Source organism: Molothrus ater, chromosome 5, assembly GCF_012460135.2.
Source record: "Molothrus ater isolate BHLD 08-10-18 breed brown headed cowbird chromosome 5, BPBGC_Mater_1.1, whole genome shotgun sequence".
NCBI classification, from domain to species: domain Eukaryota; kingdom Metazoa; phylum Chordata; class Aves; order Passeriformes; family Icteridae; genus Molothrus; species Molothrus ater.
The window spans coordinates 68,844,312-68,863,416 of NC_050482.2; the positions used below are offsets into that span (position 1 = coordinate 68,844,312).

Consider the following 19,105-nt stretch of genomic DNA (forward strand, 5'->3'; position numbering starts at 1 on the left):
TTAATGCACACATCAGATTCTATTTAGAAAGAATATAACTTGGCTAACTTTCAGTGGTGAGAACTGAGAACAAAGTAGGGTAGTGGAGGCTAAAGAAAAGTGTTATCTCTCTTTTGGTCTACGTCAGTCAGTAAGAGAAATACAGAATAAAATCCCATTTTATGGCTTCCCCTTCCCATCTCCCCTCCCACCTGCCTTCCTCCCTATTCTCATACAGGACTGCAAAAGTCCTAAATGCAATGTAACATGTTTTTTCACATTGTTCTGATGTTTTTGGCTCCCACAGGCCAGGTCTTTCCTTTTCCTCCTTGTCTGAAATCTGGCAACCAGCTTCATTTCTTAATACCAAAGAGGTTCTTACAAAACTCTTTCTCCACCCAGCACCTCAATACTAATTTCCCAATGTTGACAGCAGAGAACACAGATTTTCCCACAATCTGTTGAAAACAGAGGAGTTGGATGTGGAGGAAAATAAGGATAAATACTGCCAGTGTATTGTCTGCTATTTTGGATTATGCAGAACTAGTCAGGGAAGAGCTGTGAGCAGCATAAGAATAAAGTAAGATCAAAACTTAAAATATCCTTCATTTTAAGGAGGCCAAAGCAATCACCCAAGGTCTGCAAGCAAGAATCCTCAGAGTAAATTCTGCCACTGGCTCAATCAGCTGAGTAGCTGCTGATTTCATTGAGTCTCACTGCACTGAGGGCTAACCTTCCTTCTGTGCTGATGAAGTGGCTCTTCCTCAGCAAAATCTTGGCAAACATTCTCATTCCCTTCATTCCCTTCATTCTGAAAGCCAAATGTTTGCCCTTGCCAGGGGGATCATTTTGTCGATCTGAAGTGACTTCTTGCACCTTCTCTGGGCCCAAAGCTTGCAGGTCTTGGTGAGGTGGCAACACAGATTTAGAGACCAAGAGGCAAAGGAAAAAAAAAATTGAGGTTCCTGAGTTTGTTTGCTGGAGGGGCTACGACCTTGCAATGAAACAGGAAAGCCCTAAGATACCCAGGGATATCTTTTGTCCTTTGCATTGGATCTTTGGAAATTACACAGTGCCTTGTAGAGGCTTGTGGAATATTTTGGGTTCTCAGTACTTCTGCAAACTGAACCGGGGGTATTCCAGGCTGGACACCCACTCAAAATCACACCTCAGGTGTTGCTCTTCCCTTTGTTTTTGAAAGGCTAAATGAAATTTCAAATTGAATTTCCAATGTATTCTCACACTACTTCATCAATTGTATATGTATTTTTCATTTAAAAAAGCAGGAGCTCCTTACTGTTATTTGGCATCACTACCTGATGCAAGCCCTTATTTGTGGCCACTTAAATTAACTTGTCATATATTTTTTTAGTGATACAATTCCTAAATCACGCGTGCTGTGCTAGAACCAAATTTCATTCAATTTGGTAAGATCATGTGGGGGCAGAGAACTCTGTGTTAGTAGATTTTATTATGATATAGAAACTACAAATAATTTAGCTCTGGTCTTACAGCCTCTTTTATGTGGCTGACTCCATCTGCAGGAGACATCTGTCTGAATGAAGAGCATCTTTGCTGGATTCGGGTGTGATTGACTGGATTGCAAATTTATATGGAATTTGTTTTTTATGTTGTCATCTCTCTAACAGTTACTGTTGGAATCTTTGATTTATACTGTCTTGTGGTATTATACTCTGCAGCACTCTGGTTGCATTAATGAAGTCATTTATATCTTTTTTTTTAAGATACCAACAATGCAGAGAGTTGTTTTTTTTTAATTTTTAATTCCATAAATGCATTCATCTTCTGTCTTTTTGTCAATAGCACACTTAGAAAGCTTCAGTACCTATCTCCTTGTCAGCAGGAACATTAAACACACTTAAGGAGCAGACATTTGTCTAAACACTGATGTGGTAATTATTTAACAAGGTGATGCTATCTGACTCTGTTGGAAGCATGCACTTCACCTGTGCAAATTCTTTAGGTTTGGGGGATTTTTTTTGGCATTCTTTCTTTCTGTCTCATGTATTACAGCTGCTTGGAAAACTCCTGTTTTTCTCCTGTGGAAAGTTACCATTAATAATTTCCAGTTCCTTACTAAAATGTCATATTTTCCCTAGAAAATGTAAGGAAAAGACCTGATGAACCTTTCTGTTCATACATGCTGGTGGAGTTAGAGTGATGGGTGTTATAGATGAGATGGGAATATTTTTAGGTTTTTTTTTTCTTTTTTAAAATACTGTTGAAACTGGAAAACTCCCTCCTCTCTCTTATTTCCTCCTGTTTTCCCCGAGTCAAGTAAATTGTTCTGTCCCCAAAGATACTTGTCTTTTTCTAGAGGGTTTATTAAAAATATTTGCCCTTGAAAGGAAAGGATTAGTGCATCCTTTATGACACAGAACACAAAAGAGGGGTGGCACAAGTTCTCAGGCACAGTGGTGTGTGTGGGAGAGATTCCTTCCTCACTGGCAGGGATGGGAGAGGTGCTCCTTGTAATATCCCAGCCTAACAGCAGCTTTAATTCACAGAAGGCTCAGAATGGAGGAAATTGTACTTGAAAACACCAAGTGAAAAGGATATAGATCCTAGTTTTGGGGAAAGCGTGAAAGAACACTGGACGTGGCAGGAGGCTCAAAGCTTTCAGTACAAAAGTACCTTTTGTACAGGTACACTATTCCAAGTGTATTTTCAGAGGAAAGCTGACATTTTAAAAATGTTGTTAAGCATCCAAAGTAAATTTTGTTTTTATTTTTATGCTGGGTTTTTTATCTTGTTAGGTAGAAGTTGTTTGCTACAAAACCTGACATATTCAGCTCTACACAGTCTTTCCTCTTTCTTCGTTTTCTCTTTTCCTGATGGAAACGTTTTGGGCCAGCCACAGCTTGCAAGGAGCAAGAAGTCTTAGAAGGCAGCAACTTGCTCTCGTGTGTGTCTCCCTAGACCAGGGAATGGCCCCCCAGGATGGAGTTTCCAGCAGACACACCACTCTGTACCTCGTACAGACCCAGTTACAGCCAACAACACTGCCTCAGGTGGCAGAGAACCAGTCCCTGCTGAAGGAACCTTCTCCTGACTCGGTTTCCTGATAAACCATGCTAAGAAAACCCCGCATCCCTCCTGCCAGCTCTAAGAAAATCTGTTTAGACACTGGGGACTCAGAATTGTTTGCATTTTGAAAATTGTCTTATGTGTCTTATGTGCGCTTTTGATTGTTTTGTCATTTTGTGTTGATTCAGTTGATCCTTCAGAGAAGCTTTCTTAATAATATAAAAAATGGGTAATTGTGGAGACCCTGGGGGGGGGGGGGGGGGGGGGTGGCATTCCCTGGTCTAGGGAGACACAAGAAGCTTCTCTCAAAAAGCTGTTAGACCCCACTGGCTCCTTCCCCTGCTCCTATGTATAGGAATAATTACCAATATAGCTAGATGGGACGTGCCTGAGCTTGTCTGGCCCTTGGTGCTGAACCAAACAGTGGCACTGTGGTGTTTCACCCCAGAGACACTTTTGGCTGGTTGGGTGTGTGGTGTTTCACCTCACAGACACTTTTGGCTGGCTGGGTGCTGCAGCTGGACACTTGGAGACAAGTCCAGGCATGCAGGAGCTCTGGTGGCTCTGGGATGGACCTTTCCCCCCATAACAGGGTCTGCTCCTTGGGTTTCCCTCTGTCAGAGAAGCTTTAAGGCGATGGTGAGGGAAAGGAGTCGGTTCTGATGGATGTTTTTAATCCAGAGTTTTATTTCTGGCCCAGAGGCCTCTGAATGCAGCAACAGCTCCAACAGAACTCCCTGAACCTCGTGGTTGCTGTTCCTTTTATAACCCCAGGGAGAGGAAAGGGTAGGGAGCTGCCAACCAGGTACAGGAGAGGAGGTGTTAAGGGACAAAGGACACTTGGATGGCCCAATGCCCCCCCAGGGGTAGAGGGCATCCTTTGAATCTGCCAATCACTCCACACCCTTCTGGAATTCCAGGACTGACAGACAGCGCTCAGCAGGGGTCAGGGAGGGGAAAGGAGAGGTGACTGATACACCTGGGAGGGAATCTTCAGGGGAGGGACCTGAGGTTCTGGGGTAAACCCTGAAATCACAACACAGCACCATTTTCCCTTTCCTTGCCTTCCCAGGCGCTCCGGTGCGAAGGGCGCGGCAGAGGAGGAGGCGAAGCCGGGCGTGGAGGCGCTGAAGAGGTTGGAGGATCAGCGGCGCCGCCGGGGCGAGAGCGAGAGTGAGGAGCTGGAGAAGCTGAAGGAGAAGCAGCAGGAGGCGGCAGCAGAGCTGGACGAGCTGAAGAAAAGGCGGGAGGAGCGCCGGAAAATCCTGGAGGAAGAGGAGCAGAAGAAGAAGCAGGAGGAGGCTGAGAGGAAAATCAGAGAGGAGGTGAGTGTGAAGTATGGAGTGTTGCACTTGGGTTTATTCCATTTATTACTTGTGGTGTTTTTAGGGTGCCCTGTGGCAGGAAGGAAATGATGAATCTGAGTCTATGTTCTTAGAAGGCTAATTTATGATGTTATTATATTATATTAAAGAATGTTATACTAAATTATACTAAAGAATAGAGAAAGGATACTTACAGAAGGATTAACAAGATACTAATGGAAAACTTGTGACTCGCTAGAGCCTCGACACAGCTGGCTGTGATTGGTCATTAAGTTAAAGGAAGTTAAATTAAAGTTAAACAATTCACATGAAACTAATCAAACAATGACCAGTTGGTAAACAGTATTTAAACCACATTCCAAAGCAACAAAACACAAAAAAAGCAAATCAAATAATTATTGTTTTCATTTTCTCTAAGGCTTTTCATCTTCCCAGGAGAAAAAATCCTAGCAAAGGGATTTTTCAGAAAATATGATAGTAACAATTACTATTTTACTTTCACTCTCCTTGCGTTAGTCAACAGCTCTTTGCAGCATTGTCTAGTGAAGACCTGAGGTAAAACATGCAGCATCCAGGTGATGCAGTGCTGGGTTTTTCCCCAGCCAGCTCACAGCTCCATGCCAAAGGTGGGCTGTTCCCAGAAAGCAGCACAGTCTGGGATACAGCTGTGGGGCTTTATCTCTACAGCACAAGCTGATAATCCTCAAGAGCAGGAGCAAGGACAAGGGAGAGGTCTTTAGGTTGGTTTCCAAAAGGATTTATTCTATGGAAAGGTCAGGGACCAAAGACACAGAACACAGGCGTGGAGGGGTTTTTAAAAGAGGGACGTTCAAGGGGAGGGGATAAATCAGCAGCTAATCTGAGATAATCCTGGATAGGGGTAAAGGACAGGGTTCACAAAAGCATCTTCCAATGAGGGAAGGGCCACAAGGACCCCACATGGACGTGGAGGGGAGGTTGGGTCACATGGACTAATGGGAGGTCTTACTTTAGGGGATTTCTGAAGGGGAATTCCAAGCAGGGTATTGGCACCAGGTAGGATTGACAGGGAACTCTGGGTAGATTGATAATTTGGACCAAACCATAAACTTAGGCAATAACAGAACATGCCATTAAGAGTAAAAACACACCACAACATCCAGGGTATGAAAAAATGTTCTAATTCTAGCCTTAGGACAGACAGGGCTCTAAAATCTGTTTTTTAGAGTCAGGATTTCCTCTGCGATAGCTGCAAATTTCTTATCTTCTTGGAGATTCAGAATCTTGGGGCAATGCTATAGCCACACATTTTTTTTGGATACATTATGCAGATTGAATTACAAAGTGCATGTCAAAATTTATCTGCTGCAGATGGGCTGGAATGCTAATGTTATATATAGTTACAATGGGCTAGATCTCATTAGGGAGATATTCTTGTCTGTTTAAATATTGAGTATCCAACACATCTGTTTTCTTGTACTTCCTCTGCCAAGGGACTCTACAAATAGGATTTCCAAGTCTCTGGTGCATCATTTAGGAATCCTAGTTGTTTGGAAAACAAATGGTAAATGAATAATACTGATGGTATCTGGCAGCTGAATGCCAATTCCTTTAATGTTCTGAGCTCTTTACAGCAGAACTCAGCAGATGCCAAGACTGCACAATGCCTTGCTGGTCAGATCCCACTGACCAGTGCTCACAGTGGTGTTGCTTTAAGGGCTCCTGGTTTAACTTGCAGCTTGTGAAGCAAAACTCATCTCTGGAGGGAGATCTGCAAGCATTTAATCTTGGGTTTCTTGGCCACCTATTGATTTTTTCATGTTAAATATTAACCTTGGCACAATAAATGTCAGAGCAGAAGGACCGAAGAACAATACCAATATGATACATGAGAATACAGAGAAACTGAGCTTGAGCCTTTTTCTCTGTTTAAGTGGAGCTCCATGACAGTAAATTTGGTGACTTTACTGTGAGGAGCCACTAGAACAGCCCATACTAATTGACTTTCTGGCATCTTTAACACTGATGGATTGGCATTAACACCTTTATAAATTTCAGGCAGATCACTGAACTTTTTCAACGGGCATAAAAACCTGTTTTTAGAAAATCTGGTAAATATTTGCAGGGCTGCACAGCCCTGTGATGGTGATATAGATTCTGGAAGAATGAGTAAACATTCATATTTTTCAAGGAGGAAAAGAGGAGGATGAAGGAAGAAATCGAAAGAAGAAGGGCTGAAGCTGCTGAGAAACGCCAAAAGATGCCGGAAGAGGGTGTGTCGGAAGACAAGAAACCATTTAAATGTCTCAGTCCTAAAGGTTCATCTCTCAAGGTAACCTCCCCACTAGAATCTATACAGGACATAAGAAGCAGTGGAGCTTGTAGTCCAAACCAACTAGCTGAAAGACTTCATTCATTGGGATGATTGAAAATTAGAATCCCTGCTTAGAAATAGAGAATAGACTGGCAACTGTCTCTTCTTGATGAAGAATCTCCAAAAAGGATCTTCACCTCCATGAGAAAATGATTTTTGAAACTTAGAGCAGTAATACAGTGTTGTTTTAGATTTATTATAGGAGTGCTTTGTGAACTGGAGTAAAATCACAGAATCATTTAGGTTGGAAAAGATCTCTTAAGAACATTAAGTCACAAATGTTCTCACTCCTTCCACATCTACAGTTATTGTCTTGCTTGCCAGATTACTTTGTCCTTAAGCATATTCAGCCTAATCGTCATTAATTGTAACTGACCTGCATGGGAATTCTAGCTTATGTCTAATCCCCCAAAAATAACATCTAGAAGTACTGGGCTGGATTTCATTTTCTTACATAACAAAAATTACAAACCTCACCCTTCTGTTGCTGCAGGATTTCTAAATGGTCTTTTGTGGCCTATATTATATTAGAAGTGTGATAAATCAATTAAATGATCTTTCAGCATGGAAGAGGAATCCTGGCCCCACTGAAATTATTGGGAGTATTGTTTTGGAATTCAGTCTAGTTGCTTTCTCAGCTCAAATCTATGAATTTCTCAGCTCTGCAGATCTATTAATGTTTTCAAAGTTCTTTTCCTTTTTGTATTTTGTGTCCTTAGTCGTTTAAGAATCCAAAACATTTGTCAAAAGGGCCACTTAGTGGGAAATAGGAGAGAAAAGAATCAGATAGGAGCCCATTGAACCATAAATTGGATCTCCATGAGATTAAAACTGTAACTATTGAGTGAAAAATTGCATTTGGACGAAATTAGCTTTAGCTAGACTTTGATTCAATCTGGGGATTTGGGTCTGTTTTGTGTCCAGTTCTAGCAAATACTGAGTCCAAATGATTTGAACCATTTGAACCTGAAATACTGGGAGAGAATGCACACAGTTGTAAACAAAGATTGCAAAGCTTCATGACTTAGTCTGATTAGTTAAACCTGGTCTTGCCATTTTGGTTGCTAAAGATGATGTCTATAACAGACACTATAAATGTACAGCTTCTTCCCAGCCCTCCTGGGCGAGCTTCCTTTTCTTCTGTTTATTGAGATGCCTTTTATGACATACATATGGAGCTTTGATTCACAGAAGGCTCAGAATGGAGGAAATTGTACTTGAACACACAAAGTAAAAAGGATATAGGTCCTAGTTTTGGGGAAAGTGTGAAAAAACACTGGACTTGGCAGGAGGCTGAAAGCTTTCAGATACCTTTTGTACAGATGCTACACTATTCTAAGTCTATTTTCAGAGGAAAGCTGACATTTTTAAAATGTTGTTAGGCTGCAAGGTATGTTTTTTAATGCTGGGTTTTGTGTCTTTTTAGGTAGAAGTTGTTTGCTACAAAACCTGATATATGGAGCTCTGCACATTTTTCCTCTTTCTCTGTTTCTGTCTCTGAGAAATTGGTGATACTCTGCAGATTCCAGCCCAGTGTCTGTGGGTGGCCAGTGTAGATGTGTAATGTTGTAGAAGTTCACACCCCAAACTGTTTCTTGGAATCCTGTGGTCAAGAGCTGAGGGGAGAGTAATCTGAGTTTATTAACCTGATGTGAAACTTGATGTCAAAATCCAGTTATGAGAAGGCAGTCTATTTTGTTACCTTTAATGTGGACTGACTTCCCAGGCTGGTCTCAGCTGGTTGGCATGCAGCTCTCTCTGTCTGCTCTGCACTGCCCAAGTTATCTCTTGATTTGTAAAGCATCTGGCACAGCTTTTCTCCTGTGATGGATGTATCAGCTCAGATCTGCCATGAGTCATGTGAGAATCCCAAATGCACAGGGGTGGGTGGGTGGTTGGAATTAAGACTGAAAAAAGGGAGGCTCTGTGTAAAATTAATGCATGATACATGTGCACGTTCTGACTTCTCCTGGGTAACAATCCGGCAAAGCACTTTTTTTTTGCTCCTTCCCTGTCCTTCCTGATGTGATAAGCTTTGGGAAGAAGAAGAAGTTCATAGGAGTGGCTAGTATGAGGGAAGGAGGGTGTGCTGATTGCCAAGGGAACTTCAAGAACAAAGGGAAGAAGGGAGCTTAACTGGGCAGCAGGGTGGCATATAGCCAGCCCATGGGTGCTGCATCTGTCCACCAGGCAGGCCATGGGCTGGCTTGGCTTGCAGACTCAGAACTGAGAGACCAAGATGTGCAGCTCCTCCCCATGGATGCCCAAATGTAAATGTGCATACATGAACATGGACAGAATATACATATATGCTTATATTGAGGAAAACCTGCTGTGATTGTCTAGTCTGGCCTCTAAAAATCAGTGTTGACAGCTCCTGTTGTTTTAACTGGTAAATACAGAGTTTCCCTCAAACCTGAGGCAACACTTCAGCAGAGATACCACAGTGTGGAGTCCTTCAGTGGCAGCTCGAGGGTTGGTTCCTTCTGAGGGGACAGTGAAAAGAAAACAAGCCTAATAAATACAGGCCAAGTTCATCCCTAGCTCAGGGACAGAAGCAGCTTGCATTTCTCAGGGCTGGGTGGACACCCTGTGGTCTGCAGTGGTACCAAACTTCTGTTCAACCTCTGTCCTGTATCTTCTTGTTTTTTCTTTAAATAAGGACAAACCCTGGAACAAACTCTGCTGCTCTCCCATCTGCCTCTAGCTTGTCCTTTGCCTAATTTAGTTAATGCAAAACATGATGCATTCAAAGAATGTTGTTTCCTGAAAAATCTTTGATCATTTTGCTCTTCAGACAAGTTCATTGCTCATATTTTTTTTGAGAAGGAAGGTTATTGAGTCTTTTTCATTCTATTCTCTGTGTAAACCAGGAGAGTACAGGATATTTCAATAATAAGTCTCCTCTTGGGGATGAGCACCACCACTAGAGAAGTGCAAAAGCAGTGAGGTGTTGAGGGGAGGGAGCAATGGCAGGAGGCTGGGATATCCCTGTCTTTGGAGAAAATGTCTCCTGGGAAGCAGGGACTGATGTGGCAGCCAGCACTCTCTGCAAGGCATTGCTGACAGCTAACCCAGCAGACAAGACTTTAAAACAATTTTTTCTTTAAAGACCTGTCTTGTTTTATCTCATTATTTCTCTCAGTACCTGACAGCTGGGGTATTGGAAAGAATTAGACTCCACACAATCAGTTCTCCCTAGATGAGCTATTCTCGAGGCAGAGGGAATACAGAATGGTAAGAACAGGATATGTGACATTTGCTTTTCCCAATCTTTGATGCTGATGGCAGCACTGGAGTCTTTAGGTAAACTGAGCTGAATTGGCAGACTCTGCTCAGGTGCTGCTGACAGCAGGGAAAAGCATAACTGTGCTTAGTGAAGCAAGAGGCTGAGTGAGCCACTCAGGGGGGATAAGGAGAAGCCTCTCCCAGGGACTGCTGCTCCAGAGGATTTCTGCTAGGTCCTTCCACATGTTGGATAGGAGGCAAAATTAAAATACGGGGTTTACTGTGTTTGTTTTTTATTCCACTTCCTCTGTGACCTTTTTTTTGAAGATAGGCCAATTTACAACTTTCTGTTGTATAATATCTAATCCACAGTTTAAAACTCCTATGAATCAATGTAATACTTTTTTCTGTAACAAGTTTTAGTGGGAATATCCAATGATTTTTGTTTCCCAAGTCATGATCTCATATTGTGTGTTAACTCATTCTTTCTGGTCATAATTTAATTAGAGTTGACTTTTTTGAGTACATGTGTGTTCTGAAAGTATTCCATGGTCACAGAATATGGTCGAAGCTATTTAACAAGATTCTGATAAGATAAATGCAGTAAAAAGATTATTCTTATTTCCCAAAAACTGAGAAAACATCTTGAATTTTATGTTAACCACCTTGCTTTGCCTGTTTCTTTTACAGATCTATTTTGTCATACTGTTTACTGTATGTGCCAAACAGTTTAAATTCTTTGCATGGAGTTTGTGTGATGTGCAGTGGGTAAATGACCTTTAGATGTTGCTGTGCAGTCTAAATGTGTTTGACTTCTATGTTGAATACACATGTGTAGAGGTTTGTTCGCTCTAGGTGTATTCAATGTCTGCTTCTGCTATCTTTTGAGGGGGATATTCTAGAATAAATCCTCACATAAATGTGCAAAAGGTATTTTATCCCTCCATGCTTCCCCAGCCAGAGGGCCTTGCTCAGCTCTGAGGGTTTCTTCCTAACTCTTTTCTGTTTATTTTCTGGTTTTGCTTTTCCATTTTCCTCTTCTGAACAACCCCTGACTTTTTCCTGATCCCACAGCCGATAACTGAGTAAACTGAGTAATACACAGTGATAACTGGTAACTGAGAACTTCTGTTACCAGTGGGTAAAGAACAACCCCACTTTTGTCTTTTTACCACAACCACAAGAAAAATATTCCTGTTCCTTCCCACCTCTTCCCCCAGTGCCCACTCAAGCTGGTTAGCTGGCTTTCCTGTTGTGCAGCAGCATCTCCCCTGCCTGCACATAAAAAGAGTGAGAAGATCCAATAAATGAATTATTAGGCAGTTGCCATAAGTCCTGGTTCTTTGAGAGAGTCCATATTATTTGTCCTTGCTGCCCACCAGGGTTTCACTGATGTTTATCTGGAGATAAGCTGGAGGCTCTTGCTGGAATAACTCATCATTTTCCTGCATTGCTGGTTATGACCCAGAAGTCAGCATTGGGGAAACTCCTACTGTACCATAGCAGAAGTGAGGCCATGTGTTTCAAGTGACCATCCTCGATCTGTTTGGTCACTTTTGAGCCATTTCCCTGCTGGTTTTGTGGCATTGCCAGCTGTACCTCCTCTGGGTGAGAGAGCTGTGACCTTTTCCTGCGGGTGTGCAGGGCTCCTGCTCCTGCCGGTCTTTTGCTGCCACCTTGTGACATCCTTCCACTGAAACAGGGGATTTGTCCTGGCAAAGCCCATCTTTGCACTCAGGACTGCTTTTAGTTCGTGTTTTGGCAGCTAAAGCTGGTGATGGAAATGACTCTGTAAATTGTATGTATGTTTTAGAGTTTCAAGGTGCCTTTGAGCTGGGTGGGTGGTAGCTGGAGCTCCTCCAGTGAGCTCCTCTGGCAAATTCTGCACTCAAGTGAACTGCCTGCTTGCAAGGGCTTGAGAAATAAACTGTGCATGCCCTTTGATGGGATTGCTGTGGGATTTGGTATTCTGGCATAGCCTTGGATGCTAAAGGCACTGAAGAGATCCATTTAAAGGAATGGCTGTCATTGCCTTGTCTTAAAGGCACGAATGCCAGAGCAGTCATGGTTAAAGTAAATTGGAAATGGAGAGCCCCTGCTGAGAGTGGGGAATCCCCAGGAATCCAGCCAGGCTGATTATTAATCATTTCAATCCCCTAGAGCTGCTTGCATGTATTTTACTTTTAAGTGGAACTGTAGAGCCTGGCATGAGAAATGGAACAATGCAATGTTGATAAGACTTGAGGAAGTTTGATGAAAATATTTCTTGACCCTGAATACAAATAGATGCACACATTCCCCATCTCCCCACCACCCAAAGGGAAATGTTTTAAAGCTTTATTCAGGGATCGAGGTTTTTTGTTTTCAAAGTATTGAGAGATTTGACAGAAGCTATATGAGACTTTCATGAGTCTTTCTCCTTGGGGATGTCACAATATTTTCGTATTTACAGAGTAGAAAATAATGATGAAATGTCAGATACCAGTTTGTATAATAACAGCTGGTAGATACAGATTCAGCAGTGATGCTGCCTGAACATGAGCAGGGTTTACACTGATGGGTTTTTGGAGCCCAAATTTAAATTGATCGTGTCCTCCAAACACACATGAGTAAGGGAGGTTTTGTGGCTGAGCTCCAAACCTGGCCTAGTCTGATCCCTCAGCTCAGAAAAACTTTACTAAATTTATACCAACTTTATTATCTGTCTGTCTCAAGAGATACATACTTGCTCTTGTGTGGGAGATATGAGGATGACATAGGCTTTTTGTGCATATCAGTCCCTTCCATGAGATAGACTTCTTCCCTTCTTTCTGTGTTGTTCATTTATTCTCGTTACATATGAGGCACTGAGGAAACGTGTAGGTTGCAAACATTAATGCAGAAAATACATCTACTCTTACGAATCTGTAGCATAACAGGCTCCCGTCTATAAAACCTTTGTGTGTGTCTGTGAAATTTCTGTTGGAATGCATCTCTTTCAGATTGACTTTTTTGACATTTAAAATGACATTTCAGGCTAGCCTTGCACAGGCTGACCCTTTATGAACTCTAAACTTAAAGCTTTTGTTCCTCTCTTTTCTAGATAGAGGAGCGAACAGAATTTTTGAACAAATCTGCTCAAAAGAGGTAAATCAAAGAAACAGTAAGTTGTGTTCAAACAGCAGTGTTTAAGTGGAGGGAATAATAATTCTTGTTTTTTTTTTTTCTTCCCTACTTCCTACAGTGGAATGAAGCCCACCCAGACAACAGCAGTTGTCTCAAAGATTGACAGTAGACTTGAGCAATACACTAGTGCAATTGGGGTAAGTAAATTCCAGCAAATGGATCTGGTTACTAATGGCTTTGGGGCCTTTAATCAGCCTTTGTTTTGCTGTTCAAGAATTGCAGGGTTTTCTGATCACAAACTCTTCTTTAATGTGACTTCAAGAACAAAGTGCTTGAGGCCCATGTGTAACCAACATCTAGAGATGCATCTAAACAAAACCTCAGATTTGGGTCTTCGCTTTCATGCTGTAATTTACTGTTTTGTAAACTGGCAGTAGCTTTGGAGGGTTCAGCCAGCATCTCGAGTGACAGTCACATCCTCTGCTTGGCTGGTGAGAGACCTGTCAGCACAGAGCTGATGGTTATCCTGAGCAGAGCTGACCTAGCAGCTGATTTAGGAGAACAAGGAACTGGCTCTGTGCTGCTGGCTGCCACCCGACAGTGAAATTCCTTGGCAAAGACAGAGAACCAGTTAAGCAGTGACAAAAGGGAAATCAAAATCACATTAAAATGCAGAACTTGACCCCAGGTGATTTTGAGAACTGTCCCTAAGAGCCAGAACTGAGGGCTTTTTCTGTCCATAGTCCAAGGTAAAATAGGAGATTGACACCACAGTATCCAGCTGCCATCTGACTTGAAATATTTCCTTTGCTGAGTTTCTGATTTGTCCACAACTTGCCAAATCTGCCTTGCTTTGCAATGAGAGAGGCAAAGCATCACTCATACAGGTTCTTATTCTCATCAATCTATGATATGTAAAATGTACAAGATTTTGAAAAGAAGAAAGAGGACAAATTTGGCTCAGTGTTTTTAGTAACCATGCAAAAGACACATTTGCCCCCAAAAACAAATAAAAACAGCCAAAAACTCCCACCCAATTCTCCACTCTTCAAAAGAACACCTTTTTCCAAACATATTGTGATTGCTGAGATTACAACTGAACCTAGAATGCTGAGGTTCTGTTGTCTGGGGTAGATGGAGAAGTCTGATGCTGAATGACAGAACAGCCTTTCCCCCTGCCCTTGCAAAGGGATTCCCTAGCTCAGGCTTCCAGGAGCCAGGTGTAAGCTAAGATTTTAAACCCTTGGAGAAGTTGTGTGCAGAGCTAAGGTTTGCCATGGGTTTTAGAAAGGTAATAACACAAAAATAAGGGAGTGCCACTTTCACAGCTGGTTGTATCAAGAGTGAAACTGCAAATCAAAAAGCTGAGAGTGTCTCAGTGGCACTTCTTGAGCTGGGTACTCCTGCTCATCTTTGCATGATCAGTGCTAGAGCCCCATGGAAATGCTGCATTCCCCAGAGTCAAACCACCCTGCAAATCCAGCTCTCAATGCCAAACACCAACTGGCCCCAATTTTTCCCCAGGGCACAAAGGCTTCAAGACCTAAAGCTTCCGACCTGCACGTTCCAGCTGAGGGTGTCCGTAATATCAAGAGCATGTGGGAGAAAGGGAATGTTTTCTCATCACCTTCTGGGACAGGAACACCAAATAAGGTATGTGTTTAATTATCCTAGTGATTGTAAAGGATTGTGCTCTTATTGTTAAGGACCTGGTCTTGCGTTCATATTCCTGTGAGTAAGCCTGTCTGCTCCTGTTGGCATCACTGGTGAAGGATATCCCAAAGGATCCTGAAGGCCTCAGAAAGCCACAAGATGGTGTGGCTGCAATATTGAGTATAATGGAAGAATTTAGTGACCTACTGAGCTCAGTTATGAGACATTCCAGAGCCACATCAGATATCTTAGAAAAATACATCTGGGCCATTCAAGCAGAGTACAAAGAAATTCTTTGAGTAGGGCAAAATTCTTCTGGGGAACAGAAGAGCTTTGAATAGACAGGATAGTGATGATATTTTCTAGATAATTTATAGAAGTATTTGTGAGACCTTTATCTTTTCTGTGTAAATCCTTAAAGCAATATTTTCTTTCTATAAATTGATGTGAGTTGCTGGGCATTTATCATAGGCAAAACGAGGAGCCGTGGATTGAAGTGGGTTATTACAGATAATAATTAAATTTTACTAATTTGTTCTAGCCTTTTAATTATTTAATGTTTTAAATTTTAGGCTACTTCTCTATTGTGTACCTCTTTTGAAAAAAAATAGTTTAACAAGAGGAAAGAAATAGATTTGAACTGATGTCTCTTCTATTAAGCTAAAGACTTTTGGAGTTTGGGCTTGTGGTAAAAACAGCATGTTTATGTCTGACATTTATTACTTGGGTAGCAGTAAAGTGGAGATGTTTTTGTCAGTCCATGTATATTATTTTTGTAAACTAGGGGGCAGCAGCACTGTGTAATTCACAGGGACAAACCCTTCAGAGCACACAGGCTGTCTCTGAGCAAGCCACAGGCTCAGTGAGGACCTCTCTATTAAACCCAGGCTTGGCTTTGCTTTTAAATCTAAACCATGGTAAACAGGGCAAAAAGCCATTCTGAAGGTCGTCTCACTGAATTTTATCATTTTGCAGGAAACTGCTGGGCTGAAGGTTGGTGTCTCCAGTCGTATCAACGAGTGGTTGACCAAGACCCCAGAGGGCAACAAATCCCCTGCTCCAAAACCTTCTGTAAGTAAACTTGGAACCGCCATCTCTTCAGTAGGTGGGCTCTCTCTTGGGGCAGGGGGTGCTTCCTCCACCAGCTGATGGCCTTTGGAGGAACTCTGCTTTGTGTCCTCTTGGCAGCTCCCAGCCCTCTGGCTGCTGGCTCCTTGTAGTCAGAAAATGGGGAGAGGAAACAGGGCAGTTTTCACTTTAAAGCTCAGAGAAGCACTTCTCTGGTAGAGGGTGACTTTATTTACTGGTAAGCCTTTATTGTGAAAGGCTTACCATTAATTTAGAAATTACCAGCCACAGACCCCAGGCTGCACACTTACACACACTTGGAGTTTGGCCCTTGCCCTGTAAAAATCTTCCAAGTATGTTTTAAAGCACAACTGAAATAATTAGTCCTTTATGAGCCTAAATGTAACTCCTAATGAAGGCCCTTTAGCCTGCCCATTAGTTCAGCAAGAATTAGAGCAGAAAATGCTGTCGAGGTAACAAACTGGGAATGTGGGAAGCAGCAGGAAGAGGTAACTGTGGGGTGGAGAAGGGTAAGGATGAGGAACCTAAATATCCATATTGGAGAATTGTTTGTGATGTTAATGATTCAACTTCAGGATTTTGTTAAAGACCTGATTTCTTCCTGTATCCTTCTGCAGTGTTTTTCTGCCAGTTCAGCTGCCCTTTATGAAAAGTGCAGCCTGAAAAACACTTTCTCAATTCACACTCCTGTTTGTCTTAAAGAGGAGTTTGAAATTTGCAGCATTGTCCGCTACGGAATCTGCCTCCAGATTTTTCTCTCTTTTCTTTTAAGTTGCATCTTTTAGACAATGTAAAACTAATCTTGTTTTTCCCTCAGCAAACTGTTTCTATCTATGTCTTGATTTCCCTCTTTCTCAATAGATTGTTCTTTCTTCTTTCAATGTCTCTGCTTGAAGGAACGCGCCCTCCTCCTATTCTTCTTCTTTGGGGGTCTGTTTGCTAAGTTGGTCAGGTAAACCTGTTTATAATTGACTATGAAGGTTTATATACATCTATAATGTGTGATTTTTACTATTTTTTTAATCAGGATAAATCGAAGGGAAGCCTAGAATTTCTTATTTAAGCAAATAAATCCTCACCCCCATCACCAACATTCCACCAAAGTAATGAAATGTTCAAAGTTTTTGTGACCATCAAGATTCTTGTGGATTTTAGAAAAACATTGAATTCAAGGCAGAGCAAAGGTTTCAGTTTTACAGTGAACCAAAGTCAGAGATCCCAAATTATTTCAGGACTATGGAAAGGGATTTGTGATGATGTCCCCTGCAAATGGCTTTGTGATAAGGTCAAAATTGCTTTCTTCTTTCCTCTGTTACTACTGAACTGCCATTTTAAAGAGCAGAATTGGCTTCAAATTTTAAACATCAGCAACCCTGTGTGGCTGCAAATTATAATCAGTTCTAGAGGGTCTCTGCTGGGTGCAAATACCCCTTGCAGGAAATTCATTTCCATTTATCACTGAGCATTTCACAGGTAGAAATTCTCATGTGCAGAAAACTTATCTCCCTATGGATGGGCAGTACAAAATCCTCGAAGCCATGCAGGACTTGAAGACTTGCTGAAAAGGAGAGTACTTCTGTCCAAAAGTGTTTGAGTCTCCTATTTTCCATACACAGAGGTAGAATCAATCCAGCTGCCCAGCACTTTTCATTTTCATTTGCAGCCCTCATTTTCCCCACGAAGCTAATTGACTTTTTAATGGAATTTTGATTAAAGTCTCAATAATACACTCATTTTCAGAGATTACTACTATTCTATTCTTTAATCACTTTACCTTATCTGGTTTTTTTTTTGTTTGTTTGGGTTTTTTTGGGGTTTTTTTGTTTTTTTGTTTTCCTATCAGGCTAGTGATTGGCACATCCTAAGGTTGCAAGGGGTGCAATTGAAATTGAAATGGATATGAAGGATTACAGTGCTAAGTGCTGAAATCTGTATTTAAGGATGAAGAGCATGATCTGCTCTTCAGTTGCATAAAAACGCTAACTCTTATAAAAATTTTTAAAATAAAATATTTTTATTTTGATCTAAAATAACCAAGAAAAGCTACTTTTTATTTCCTCCCTAGCTGAAATGCTTTCCTTAAAAATGTGGGGTTTTTTCTCAAAAAAAATTGAATTTGGTTTTTTGTAACAATCTGAGGGTGCAGTAATTCTTTTCTGCACTCCCTAAGTTGAACATCCTGAGTTAAGACCAGTCTGTGCCGTATGAAATAGATGAAACAGGATTGTTTTTTGTCTTAAAACACGGATATGTGTGGAGTTATTTTATGAAATAGAATTCTTTATAACTGATAGGCAATGTAATGTTTACCTCTGGTGGGTGTTCCTCAGTTTCTCTTGTGAGGAAGTTGCATTTTAACTTTTTCTTTAATAAGTGAAAATAAACCTGAACTAATGTTGGTTTCTGTTCTCTGACATTAAAAATACAGGATTTAAGACCAGGAGATGTGTCTGGCAAACGTAATCTCTGGGAGAAGCAGTCAGTGGAGAAGCCAGGTGCTGCTTCTAAGGTAATAATACTTCTGAGCAGCAGTTAGAGGATAATATTCTGTTGCTAGCCCACCTTATTATCTATAAAAGAAAGCACAATGAGGTTCAGAAAGCAGTGTATCACTTTTATGTTCCTGTTTGGCAGAGCTGTGTTATGTGTGGACATCTGTTGATTTTTTTTTCCTGTTATAAATAACAATTTTCTCCTATATGGGATTTTAAAAATGTGTTTTTGCTTTTCAAACAGGTATCAGCTACAGGGAAAAAATCAGAGACTAATGGTAAGTAGTGCCATAATCATATATTGCACCTGTTTCTATAGTTTAATACATATTATTACATATATATAATATAATCATGTTATACATATAATATTAAGACACTATTTAATACATTATATTTAATAAAATAATATATATTTAATAAAACATTACTATTTAAAGTATATTTAACATCTTTAAATATCAATAGTAATATAGTAATATATTAATATTTAAATATGTAATAATTAATAGATTTAATATTAAATGATTGCTATTGATATATTATAGGTGTATTTAATAAAATGATACAATATTTGCTGATGTACATATAACAATACAATGCAAACATTGTAATACCTATTATTATACAGAACCATTGCCACATTTTTGCATAGGTGTACCTCTGTTTTAAAATTCTGCAGCTGTTCACATTGATGCAGAAACCCCTTTTTGCCTTTGCCTTTCAAAAACTCCATTAAAATATCGTTGAAACACGAATGGTTGAGAAACTGCTTTTGCTGGAGCGGTGCATTGGAGTCTTTTCAGAGCAAAAATAGTTATGCTATTGTCATT

At 40.9% G+C, this 19,105-nt stretch overlaps 1 protein-coding gene across 4 annotated transcripts in view; it reads left to right on the forward strand.

The window, feature by feature from the left end:
- CALD1 (caldesmon 1) overlaps nucleotides 1-19,105 on the forward strand; it is a 172,540-nt gene that overhangs the window by 151,064 nt on the left and 2,371 nt on the right. For all 4 annotated transcript variants that reach the window (XM_054514968.1, XM_054514970.1, XM_054514967.1 and 1 more), the window contains 8 exons: nucleotides 4,100-4,352; nucleotides 6,523-6,663; nucleotides 13,016-13,059; nucleotides 13,157-13,235; nucleotides 14,563-14,691; nucleotides 15,667-15,762; nucleotides 18,209-18,289; nucleotides 18,517-18,550. In XM_054514968.1, coding sequence (XP_054370943.1) covers nucleotides 4,100-4,352; nucleotides 6,523-6,663; nucleotides 13,016-13,059; nucleotides 13,157-13,235; nucleotides 14,563-14,691; nucleotides 15,667-15,762; nucleotides 18,209-18,289; nucleotides 18,517-18,550 — 857 coding nt within the window. The remainder of the gene's footprint in view (nucleotides 1-4,099; nucleotides 4,353-6,522; nucleotides 6,664-13,015; nucleotides 13,060-13,156; nucleotides 13,236-14,562; nucleotides 14,692-15,666; nucleotides 15,763-18,208; nucleotides 18,290-18,516; nucleotides 18,551-19,105) is intronic.